The following is a 12690-nucleotide window of genomic DNA, read 5'->3' as shown; positions in this document are numbered from 1 at the left end:
TTGTCCCGCCTACACTTCCTGCCTAGCCAACGGCCAATCAGTGTTTTATTGATTAATCAGTAACACATTTGCCATACATCCCACAGCACTTCCCCCCCCCCTTTTTTTTTTCAAAAAGGAAGGTTTTAACCTTAACAAAGTAAAATTACATATAATTTGGGAATTTGGGCGTAGCTTCTCTTACTACTTCCTGCTGGAAGGGGGCGCTGTATCTTATGGGGAAACAAAGAAAATTTTAGAATTATGGAATAGTCCATGAGGCTGTATCGTCTGAGCCAGATGCCTTCAAACCATTCTGGATGTTGGATCATCTGGGCCATGGTGTCATCGGAGACCTTTCAGGGGGTCTTGGCTGGTCAAACCTGATGTATCTTAATCTTGAACAAATCCATAGCCTCTGGCTTTCTGTGGGAACAAAAGCAGAGTCTCCTTTCCAAAGTAACATATCCTTACATCCAAATTTTGAAGTCAAGGTATCTTTAAAATATACATTTTGGTTTAACTCAACATCTTTTACGATCAAATGTTTTTCTGCAGTTAAAAATCCCAAAGACAACACAATCCAGATTCTCTGTGTAATATCCATTTTCACGTGGCTTATTTTTTATACTACCTTTACTGTCTCTTTAATGACTTTATTTTTTAAAACTATGTATTTGTTTCTATAACTCTATATATCACCTTTTTTGTCTCTTTCAAGCCTACGTATCTTTTACACACATTGTAAACTATTACATCTGAATCTGTCTTATTGTGAATCTCTTGCCTTAAACTGCAGCAGCTGTGGCTGCTGGCTCCGCCCACCTCAGCTTCCCAACATGGCTACGTTTACCGCCAGCTCTGGGAGCTATCGTGGGTCTATGCCTTTATCCAAGCAGCGTGTAGCCCAAAAACCTCTTTTTTTGTTTTGTACCTGCAAAGGCTAAATCCACCACGCAGCTTAATGTGCCACTTGCAGAGGCCTGATTCCCGCCATACTGCAGGTTGAGCATGCACGCCAGGAACCCACCAGTAGCTGAAACCAGCAGCTGCCGCTCATTTGAGAGAGACAATTAGGAAGCTGTTTTTAGCTCTGTTTTAGAATCTTTTCTCTCAGTTTTTAGGTGGAAAATCTTGCCACCACGTTGGACGCCATTTGTAGCTAGAGTTTTCCTGCCTGGCCCACAGTCAGGACAAATTTCTCTCACCTGCCAGTCCCACAACCTCTCAGACCCAACCAAGTAAACACAGAGACTTATATTGCTTTCAAACTGTATGGCCGTGGCAGGCTTCTTGCTAACTGTGCTTGTATCTTAAATTAATCCATTTCCATTAATCTATACCTTGCCACATGGCTCGTGGCTTACCGGCATCTTCACATGCTGTTTCTCATCGTGGCGGCTGGCAGTGTCTCTCTGACTCAGCCTTCCACTTCCCAGCTTTATTCTCCTCCTTGTCCCGCCTACACTTCCTGCCTAGCCAACGGCCAATCAGTGTTTTATTGATTAATCAGTAACACATTTGCCATACAGCCCACAGCAAGTAACATTTAAAAGCACAGGCTTCCAATCCAACAGATTGGGGTTTGGGTTAAGGCTTTATTCCTCTATACTTGTGTCACCTTAAGAGAATTACTCTTTCTGACCCTGACTCTGTCATCTGTTAAAGGAGGCTGATTGTCTTAGTCACCTCATAGGGCTATTATGAGGATAAAGCAAGACACTGCATAACATATTGGAGATAGCAGTAATCATTAGTTTGAAAACGCTTTTGTAACTATTAATGGATTCTGGTTTCTGGACAGAAACTATGCCTTGTGTTTGCCTGATTTCTTAATGCTACTATAAAACAGAGACTTTATTTAAAATCCTGGGCTTCTAAAGACATAAGCTTTAATTTTCAGAAGAAAACAGCTTTCTGCATAATATAAGTCACTTGAGGTGAGAGATGATGAGTAAGAGAAAACCTCCTGTGGCTTTTTTGGTGAAGGAGAAGCTGCCACAGCATGGGAAGCCTATACTGAGCCCCTCAAATGTGTCTCAGCAGCAGCAGACTCATGGAGGAGAGCAAATGTCACCTCTGTGCACAAACATGGAAGCACCCTGCTCACTGGAACACTCCAAGTTCCAGCCTCCTCATCTGGATCTGCTGGCCCAGGAAAACACTAGAAGAATAGCTTCATTCCTTCACTGCTGAAGCATCATTTCTTCTGTTGGGGAATATCCAGAAAAAGAGTATGGGAAGGGAGTGACTACTGAGAACACATATCTCCAAATATCATCCTCATGTGAGATGAGCCCTTTGTTTTCATGTAAAAAAAATGGTGCAACTGATATTTGTAAAAGGCGTCTTATTGCTGAGACCACTGTGTGCAAGTAGATGAACTGTGGGAGAGGCGTAGCAATAAAATAGTGACTTTAACAAGCACTTCCAACTCAAAGACTACATTCCACAAGCAAATTTCTACAGGTACCACTTACTGGGAACTCCTTTGCCATACACTTTTCATGCATTAAATTTCCACATTTAATTAAATTTCCACATTTAAAATGATGAGGCATCTTCAAAATAGGAGATGGTATTGAGGTCATTTTGGAGATGGGAATCTATGACTCAGAGATGCTGAATTACTTGCAGGTGACCCCATGGCTTGTAAGTGATAGAGACATAATTTCTACATAGCTAACCCCAGCTTCTAAGCCCTAATACCTCATAGCAGAAGAGAAGAGAAAAATTCAGATAACTTAAGAGGGCAGTGACCCCACCAGCAAGGAGAGCTTGGAACCTAAATGAGAACATTGTAGACACCGTTTAAAAGGATACTGCAGAATCACACTAAAGGGATATCGGAGCATAATATTTAGCCATCATTCATCTAGAGTGAGAAAGATGCTAGTATTGTAAGAGAATGACCAGCTAGAGACCTTTAATAAAATGAAGTCAATAACTAATTGCTTGTGTTCTTACAGTAAACCACTGTTTATGTTTACCTATATAGTGATTATCTGTTTTCAAATATATCTCTTTACTCTTCTGAAATCAATTATAGAATGCCATACAACACAGGTATCTGCATCCTCCCACTTCTGCTGGCCTTTTCCTGGAATACTCCTCCCTTCCTAGCCCTGCCATACTCCATTGTTTGACTTGTTGTAACTGTCAGGATTTATAATTACATGAAATGTCTATTTTTCCAACTACTTAGTTGTTGTCTCTCTCTTGCTCAGTGCATAGGCAGAGGGCACAGCTCACAGTAGAAGGTTAAAATTAAAGAATAAGGGGAAAAAAAGTTAAAATTGCCTTTCTGGACTGGATGAGTATTCAGTAAAAGATTCTGTGCCCTTGCTGACTAAGAGATGTTACTGATTTATTGTGAACACACGCTCTTTGTCCATCACCATTGCTGCAAATGTTCTTAGCACTTTTTGTTTGTAACAGATTATTCAATGCCAGAAATAACAGAACATAGTATTCAGTTTAATGAATCTTGAATTCTCGCGTATTCACATAATTGGTCTATGTTTAATAATTTAATAATATTTAATAGCTATTAGTAGATAGGAATTTTTTGTTTGTTTGTTTGAGACAGGGTTTTTCTGTGTAACCCTGGCCATCTTGGAACTCACTCTGTAGATCAGGCTGGCCTTGAATTCCGACATTCACCTGACTCTGCTTTCTGAATGCTGGGATTAAAGAAGTGTGCCACCACTGCTCAGTAGGAATTTATTTTTATGTGGCAGAATTAGGAATTTAAGTTATATTATTTTTCTAAATGTTTTGTTTTCTCATCTCTTAATCTCATATTTCCTTCCATTTTGCTTTATTTTTCATATATAATTTATTAATTCAATATATTTAATTGATGTTCTTTATGTATGTTATCTTCTATTCTAGTTACTTCTTAACCCTCTTTTAGTATTTCTGTTTTAAAACTATTCTTGCCTTACAAAAATAGCATTTCCAATATTCTAATGTAGGCTAAGGCAAGACCCTTCTATTATTTTCTTTTTCAAATTTTCTTAATTTGGCTCACTATGTCTTTTTAAATTTTTGCTGATGATTTTAATGAAATTGTAATGCTCAAAGTTGTTTTAATAGCTTGAATCTGTGTGTGTGTATGTGTGCATGTATGTGTGTGTGAGTGTGTGTGTGTGTATACATGCATGTGCATGGTGGGGGAAGGAGAATATCACTTTAACATCATGAGAAAAATTGCAAGATGCTGCATGTGAAGCTGCTCCATAAGTGTCACTAGAAGCTTCTAAACTATTGCTTAATAAATATTTATTTAAAGAATTGCCTCCCTTAAGACTGTGAAAGAATTAACTTCAACATCTGGAGTTCCTCAGTAGAATTGATTATAGGCCTGAGTCTGATTACATGGATTAATCATTATCTGGTAGGGGAAGAAAAGGGCTCTTTAGCTAAAGCCCATGTTGCTTTTTCTTGCCAAATTCTTTTATGTCTCCATCTAGTGCTGGATAATCAATATGATCAGCTTATTTTATTCCTATTGTTGCTTTCATACAAGCCTGTCCCTCATGCTAATCTAGTGATTTCTTCTGTGGGAAGGTTTTGAATGACCCTTGGTTACATTTCAGGCAAAATGGTGGGTCTTGAAACTGTACTGGAAATGGCTTCCTCTCCAATCTTTTGATTTTTAGTTCCTCAGATTATGATCAAAGTCCAGGAATTGGGGGTGAATGAAAGAATAATTCCAGTTGACATACACTATCTCTGGCTCAATCTGTCAGAAGAGAGGTTTAAGACACAATTCCAGTTTATTGTGTGAGATAAGCACTACAATGCGTGCAAGGCGATCTGCAGTGGAGAGATGAACAACATAAGACATACATTGTTTTGGTAATCATCAGAAATTACCAGATAAAAACTCAAGTCACCACATCAAGAAATCAGTAAGTCAAATACATTGTAAATGTACATACATATAAACAAATGAGTAAAAATAATTTTAAAAAGTAAAAACAGGGGCCTATGCAGGATCACTTGGCTCGGCCTGGGAGGAGGGGACTGGACCTACCTGGACTGAGTCTACCAGGTTGATCTCAGTCCGCGGGGGAGGCTTTGCCCTGGAGGAGGTGGGAATCGGGGGTGGGCTGGGAGGAAGGTGATGGGGGCCGAAGGGGGGAGAACAAGGAAATCCGTGGCTGATATGTAGAACTGAATTGTATTGCAAAATAAATATAAAAACAAATTAAAATAAAAAAGTGAAAACAAAAACAACAACAAAACCAGTTCTACATTCAAAGAAGTAAGAAATAGTTTACTCTGAGCCAAATATGGTTGATCACAACCAGAGAACATGAATTCTAGTAATTCTAAATGATATAAGCCATAGTGGAAGAGTTTACATAGGCTTTTATATCCACAAACCTCCTGCCTCAACTTGTGCCATGCTGTGTTGACTCCCATGGGAGCTTTGCCCCTTTCTGGAAAGAGACAGAGGAGGAGTGGATGAGGAAGAGTAAAAGGGAGGTGGGGGAGGGAACAGGAGGAGAGGAGGGAGTGGAAACTGTGGTTGGTATGTAAAACAAACGAAAATTTTAATTAAAAATAATCACACAAAAAATCTAGTTTGTACATCAATAAATACATTCAACAAATACTTTTGTTTATGCATTAGATAGGTGGGCTCCAGCTAAGCAGGAGAATCATTGCTATAAATTCCAGATGTAATCACATTTTTAGTTTTAGGACTGATGGAGTCTAGAAGCCTGCTAAGCTTAGCAACACATTGTAAGAAGTTATCCTAATACTCATGAGACTGTCAGGTCAAACACAGAAGCTAAAGTAAATGGTTTTAAAGCATTTTAGATAGCCTGATAATTTTGGCTCTTAATCTACAAACTATTTTCTCTATAATCATATTGTTCTAGCCAGCCCAGGTCAGTCTACAGAATCTTTAACATAGATACAGCTTCAGTGAATTTTGCTTAACAACAATCTAAAAGACTTTCTAGAAATCTGGATGAAAGCACTAAGTTTGGAAAAATGAATGTAAACGCAAACAGTCTATTTTCAGGTAAAAAGAGAGTTTGCATGAAAATACTTGTCTGGTTCAAGAAAAAATGAATTATCCAGTATGGCTTGATGTGTGTTGTAGGAAAGGAAAATTATTACAGACTAGAATTTTTGCCAGTTCTCAGAGATAGTCCAATAGTTCCCAACTGGAAGGTAGTTAATTCAATTGGATCAATGCTTGTTGTGCAACTAACATTTATAAAGCTTTGTTCTAAACTTTCTCAGGGAATCATTGTGAAAGGGTAAATATGTCAAGTGCCTGCTGTTGGGAAGAATAAATTACAAATATATTAATGCTGCAAGACTACCCTTCAACTATGTAATTTATAATTTGTGACTGTTAAATTAATAAATTCTTCCTTAATTGAGCTGGCAGGTTCCATGCGCAGATGAAATAACAATTTCAGACTCATGAGTACATTCAATGGCACATTTTTGATAGCAAGAGTTCAAGATCAATGCATATAGAAATGTAATCAAGCCTTTAACATTGGACCACACACTTAACCATGATGTATGTACCCTAAAATATTTCATGTGTTTTAGAAGAGCCTTGTTCAAAGGTCTAAAGGTCTATTCTTCTTCTATATTTTCTTATACAAGAATTGCACTGTGCTAAGATGTCTCTGATGGTGGTTTCACAGAAAGCAAAGCAATTTCTTTCAATTATTTCTCCTGAATGGAAAGTCGAACAAATGAGTCATTAAACACCGTGTAAGAAATATGATGCATTAGGGGAGACTAACTGTAAGGAAGAAAAACTCCATAAAAATCTATGACCGAATACATGATTATATCACTTTGCACATTTATACCAAGAGCTGTCTGCTCTCTGGTGCTCTTAACAAAAATCATCAGGAAATTGTGATTAAAGAATTGATTGTTCATTAGACAAAGAGCATTATCTTTTCAAAGTAAGAGAATTTTATCCCAGAGAAAATATCCCAGGGGAAAATAAAGGCTTTAGGCTCACAGGAAAGCAAAAGTACCCTGTTACAGTCTTTGGGCAATACTTTCTAATTCTTCTTTTTCATTATCTTTAAATACAGAATCCCCTGCACCTACAACTGAGTTTAGAAAATTCATTAAGTTCTGATGCTGATGTCACTGTCTCAATCCTGGCCATGAACAGCTGGTACAATTTTAGCTTGTTGCTATGCCAGGAAGACTGGAATATCACCGACTTCCTCCTTCTTACCGAGAATAACTCCAAGTTCCACCTCGGGTCTGTCATCAACATCACTGGTAACCTGTCCTCCACCAAGGACCTCCTAAGCTTCCTGCAGGTCCACCTGGAGAATGTTAAGAACAGCACACCCACGATGGTGATGTTTGGTTGCGACATGGAGAGTATCCGGCAGATTTTTGAAATTTCCACCCAGTTTGGGCTATCACCTCCTGAGCTTCATTGGGTTCTAGGAGACTCCCAGAATGTGGAGGAACTGAGGACAGAAGGCCTGCCTTTAGGGCTCATTGCTCATGGAAAAACAACACAATCTGTCTTTGAGTACTACGTTCAGGATGCCATGGAGTTGGTGGCAAGAGCTGTAGCCACGGCCACCATGATCCAGCCAGAACTTGCTCTCCTACCCAGCACGATGAACTGCATGGATGTGAAAACCACAAATCTGACTTCAGGACAATATTTATCAAGGTAGGATTAAAGACTAGGTTATATTCTCATCCATGGAGCTGGGATAGCAAGCAAAATTTTCCTATCTATCCACTGTGCAGAAATCTTGACTCTAGGTAGCTTTCCAGGCCAATAGTTCTGAGGTGGTTAGGGGCAGCAAAAGAGTGGTATCTCTTGATTTGTTATCTATAATATGATTCATAGTCTTTGACCTGTATTGTAGGGACAGCACTCAGTCCTGGTTAGTTCTTCACTCACTGTTGAGTTCTTGACAGATTATTTAAAAAGCTTTGAGCCTCAATGTTCAAACTAGTAGATTGGGATAACATAGAATTGCTTGATAGAGTATAATAAATAGGTCATAAAATTGTATATGAAAATAATAAACTCATACTTGGCTTGTAGTAGATAAAAGCAAGGAATATTTCTTTCCTTTTTTATTCTTTCCCACATCCATAAGCCTGAAAAATCTCTCTAAATACATACAAAGAAAAAATTAGTCATACGAAAATGGACTTTTCTCTCCTAAAGTTGCTTAAGGCAGTTTAGACTCTGGTTAGAAGCAGAGACTTCAGAGCCTCAGTGAATTAGTCTTTGTTCTGCCTCTTGATTCCTGTATCACTTGACCAAGGTACTCAATTTCTCTTTCCTTAGTTACTTAGGTTTTATTTCTGCGTATAGAAAATGGATATGAAAATTTAAAGATATAAGCATAGGATCTGGTTACTTGTGGAATTTTTGTGATAGATGACAGATGCAAAATGGAAGACACATGATGTGTAGATGATAGATCAATAGATGATACATAAATAACATATAGATGATTGATAGATGATAGATAGATGATAGACAGATGATGATGATGACAGATAGATAGATAGATAGATAGATAGATGATTAGATAGAGAGAATGGATATATAGAAGTAAGAGAGTATTTTCCCAATATACTGTTTATTATTTTATACACAATTGCATGTGTGTATATTATAATTTGGTAACTTTATTGTTTAGTAGCTCACTTGATTCAGAAGATGGAATGGAAAACACCATCTAAAAGAAAGGATAATCCCTTATATAGAAATAGCCTCATAGTTATCAGGAAAGGGGAATGTCCTTAACTGATATTTTTGGGCTACTTGATTTCTATCTAGAAAAAGATGACCTGTGGTCAGAGAGGCCAGGTCAGAGAATGAGTGCTGATTCAGAGGGTGAATCGTCCCAGTAGACTGAGATACATCTTAAGGCAATACTCTTAAAGAAGTGGCATTGGAATATACAAAATATAAGGCAATTTTATAGTGTCTTATCTTAAGAAAACAGTCCATTTGTACCCTACTACATAACTGAGGTTCAGGACTTTATTTAAGAAAAGAAAACTTCTCCTTTCTAAACATCACATGAGCAGAGCTTCAGTTTATAATCCCAAACAGTGTTTATTTGGGAGGACAGTCATAGCAGTGAACAGGAGAAACCACAGCTGAAAATTCCACCATGTTATCTAGCATCCTCTTGTCTCATGTAAAAGGAACAACACAAGAAAAAAAATGTGTTTGGGTTCTAAAAACGTTTAGGGAAAACAAGAATATTTGTTGCCTTGGGTTGTATATATCTCAGAAATTTATTTTATCAAAGTCAAATGATCTTTCTGGCTTCCCAAGGTTTAATTTACAGTAAAATTCCATTTCTCGGGCTGACGAGATTGCTTAGTGGGTAAATCAGTATCCACCAAGACTAAGACTTGAGTTACATAGTAGAAGGAGAGAACTGGCTCACATATGTCATCTTCTGACATCCATACTTGCACAGTAGCACATACACACACACACACACACACACACACACACACACACACACACACACACGCACATGCGCACACACACACACACATGCATACATGTACATGCACTTGTGCACATGCACACACATACTTGCATTTGCACATGTATATGTACACACACATACAAACTAAATGTAATTTTAAAAATTTAAAATCTTCCTCCACAAGGATCCCATGACACTTTCTACACTGAATTCTCCAGTGGTACTTAGCCTACTCTATCCTGACCTGTCTGACTTCTGAGGAGAATACAAATTCCATTAAGTTGAAGAACTATCATTTAGCCTAGACCAGAGCCTAGTATCTAGCATGCTTAATAGACAGTCACTGAAATTTACTTACAGAGGAAGAAAACTTCTATTGTATTTGTGTCTTCCACAATCATTTACTGTGAGGAAAATGGACAGTTGGTGAGTAAATACTTTCTAAACTAAATACAAATTTTTAATTTGCCTAGCTACTTAGACTCTATTTTTCTTCTTTCCTTTTATTTCTTTTACCTTTGTCTCTGTGGTGAAAGGCTCTATCCTCATGATTGCTCCCACATATTTTATTCCACAAAGTTTGAAAGTTATAAGAATGTGAGGTTTGAAGCCCAGTTCACAATGCATAGGGGTCAGTGACAATATTTTCATCCCCGTGGGGGAGGTGTGAGAAATAAGCTCAAAGAACTTCAGAAAATATGCCTAGGACTTTTTTAAACTCCCAGAGGAATACAGTCAAAGGAAAAAAAATTCAAAGTGTCAGGACAGGGTCAGGAGAAGTGGGCAAATCCCCAGAAGGTGTCTTTATAATGAATAACTTAAAGGTTGCCTTAAGCCAGAAAACAGCTGTGGATTTTCCATCATTCTTATTTATTTTGTTTAATTTAATCTTTTAGAAAGTTAGTTATTCTCAGTCCATAAGTCACATCTGCATACAGTAATTTTCTTAATTGTCCCTAAATTTTGTGAGGCTGACCCCACTCCCTCACTGCATAATAAAAGCCAGGGGGATAATGAACTGTGACTAGATGGTGCCAGAGTTATGCAAGCTTTCATTTCTTACACAGCCATTTTCGGTTTGGGCTGACAGAATTGTTAACATTTTAAAATGTTAATGAAATCACCCCAAACATGGCATTTTCAGCACAGGCTTTTAGACTAGGAAAATAATTTCTTGTGGCAGACTACAAAGACATAATTACAGGTATAAGGGATTTCATTCTTTTGAGTTGCCCACAAGCCAGAGCAAATGTCTATCACGACTCAGTGTAGATAAAAGCACTAGAGGACCAGGGTCATTGTGTTATCTTTAACAATGTATTAAAAAGTTGTTTTAGGCCGGGCGGTGGTGGCGCACGCCTTTAATCCCAGCACTCGGGAGGCAGAGCCAGGCGGATCTCTGTGAGTTCGAGGCCAGCCTGGGCTACCAAGTGAGTTCCAGGAAAGGCGCAAAGCTACACAGAGAAACCCTGTCTCGAAAAACCAAAAAAAAAAAAAAAAAAAAAAAAAAAAAAAAAGTTGTTTTACTAAATGTTAACTGTTTGGGGCAACTGTAGGTGGCACATTATTTTGACAATGCCTTGATAAATGCATGTCCATGTGTTTCTACCCAATCAATGACCATTTCTTGAACTAGGAGGAAGTAGATATAATGAATACTTGAGTTTGTCATTTTAGAGCTAACAGTATAATATGTTAAGGGAAATTATAAAATTCCCGGGTATGTACTTCGCCCCCCCCATGAGAAAGAGTCTTCTTATGTAGTCCTGTCTGTCCTGGAACTCCCAGTCTTCTGCTCTCAGTTTCCCATGTGCTGGGATGACAAAACTGTACCTCTATACCTAGAGAGATATGCCCTTTTCCAAATATACAAAAAAGAAATTCATTAATATTCTCAGAGATTTGATGGTAGGTTTTAATAAGTGAATAAAAGTTTTATTCTTGGTGTACTTGGAATTTTCTTTGGGCCTCCAACCAGCTCCCAAATAAAGACACAGAGATGTATTATTAATTATGAATGCTTGGCCCTAGCTTAGGCTTGTCCCACTAGCCCTCTTAACTTAATTTAACCTGTTTCTATTCATCTGTGTTTTGCCTTGGGGCTTTATGTCCTACTTTCATGCTTCCTCCATGGCTGGCTGGTTGGCCCCTGTCATCTCTTTTTCTTTCTTTATTGAGCCTAAATTCCTCCTCATACTTATTTCCCTGCCTGGAAGTCCCACCTATACCTCTTTCCTTCCTATTGGCTGTTCAGCTTTTTATTAGACCAATCAGATACCTTAAGCAGGCAACACATTTTTACATTGTTGAACAAATATTTCATAATATAAACAAATGCAACACATCTTTACATAGTTAAAAAATATTCTACAACATAAACAAATGCAAGATATTTTTGCATAGTTAAACAAATATTCCACAACATTTCCTCCTTTTTGTCTAAATAAAAGAAAGGTTTTAGTGTAGCTGGAGTTTTCTCTAGTCCCACTCAGGCCCGCAGCTGCTCAGACCCAAGTAAACACACAGAGACTTATATTACTTACAAACTGTATGGCCATGGCAGGCTTCTTGCTATCTAGTTCTTATATCTTAAATTGACCCATTTCTATTAATCTATAAGTTGCCACGTGGTTTGTGGCTTACCAGTACTTTATATCTTGCTTCTCATGGTGGCGGCAGCTGGCAGCATCTCCTGACTCAGCCTTCCACTTCCCAGCATTCTCATCTCTGCTTATACCACCTATACTACACTTCTGGCCTGGCTACTGGCCAATCAGCATTTTATTTATCAATCAATCAGAGCAACACATTCACAGCATACAGAAAGATATCCCCAGCATTTTAGCTTTAGCACAGTAAAACTATATACAATAAAAACAACTATCAGGAAAAAATTACTCCATTATCTATCCTATCTTTATGATTCTAAAGTTATATACCTAATTTACTTTCTATCCTAACTTGTATTACCAACCCAAAATTATCTTTTTAGACCTCAAAACATTTTCTTAGATAAACAATTTAAGATTTTATATTTCTCGGCCTTATAAACATTACATCTCTTATGTAAGTTTCTTTTCTGAATTTGATAACAAGGAAAGCTATAACTACCTTGTCTTCAACTTCATCAGAGACCTGAGGATATAAATTATGTGAGTAAACAGGAAGTGGAGAGCAAAAAACTTCCAAAACTATAGAAATGACAAAGACATCT

At 37.8% G+C, this 12690-nt stretch overlaps 1 protein-coding gene across 1 annotated transcript in view; it reads left to right on the top strand.

Annotated features, from left to right (window-relative positions):
- Positions 1-12690, top strand: part of Grin3a (glutamate ionotropic receptor NMDA type subunit 3A) — a 181686-nt gene that overhangs the window by 42915 nt on the left and 126081 nt on the right. Inside the window, exon 2 of the mRNA XM_059254342.1 lies at positions 7071-7675. Within this exon, the coding sequence (XP_059110325.1) occupies positions 7071-7675 (605 nt within the window). The remainder of the gene's footprint in view (positions 1-7070; positions 7676-12690) is intronic.

Source organism: Peromyscus eremicus, chromosome 2, assembly GCF_949786415.1.
Source record: "Peromyscus eremicus chromosome 2, PerEre_H2_v1, whole genome shotgun sequence".
NCBI classification, from domain to species: domain Eukaryota; kingdom Metazoa; phylum Chordata; class Mammalia; order Rodentia; family Cricetidae; genus Peromyscus; species Peromyscus eremicus.
This window is presented reverse-complemented; position numbering and strand designations above follow the sequence as displayed.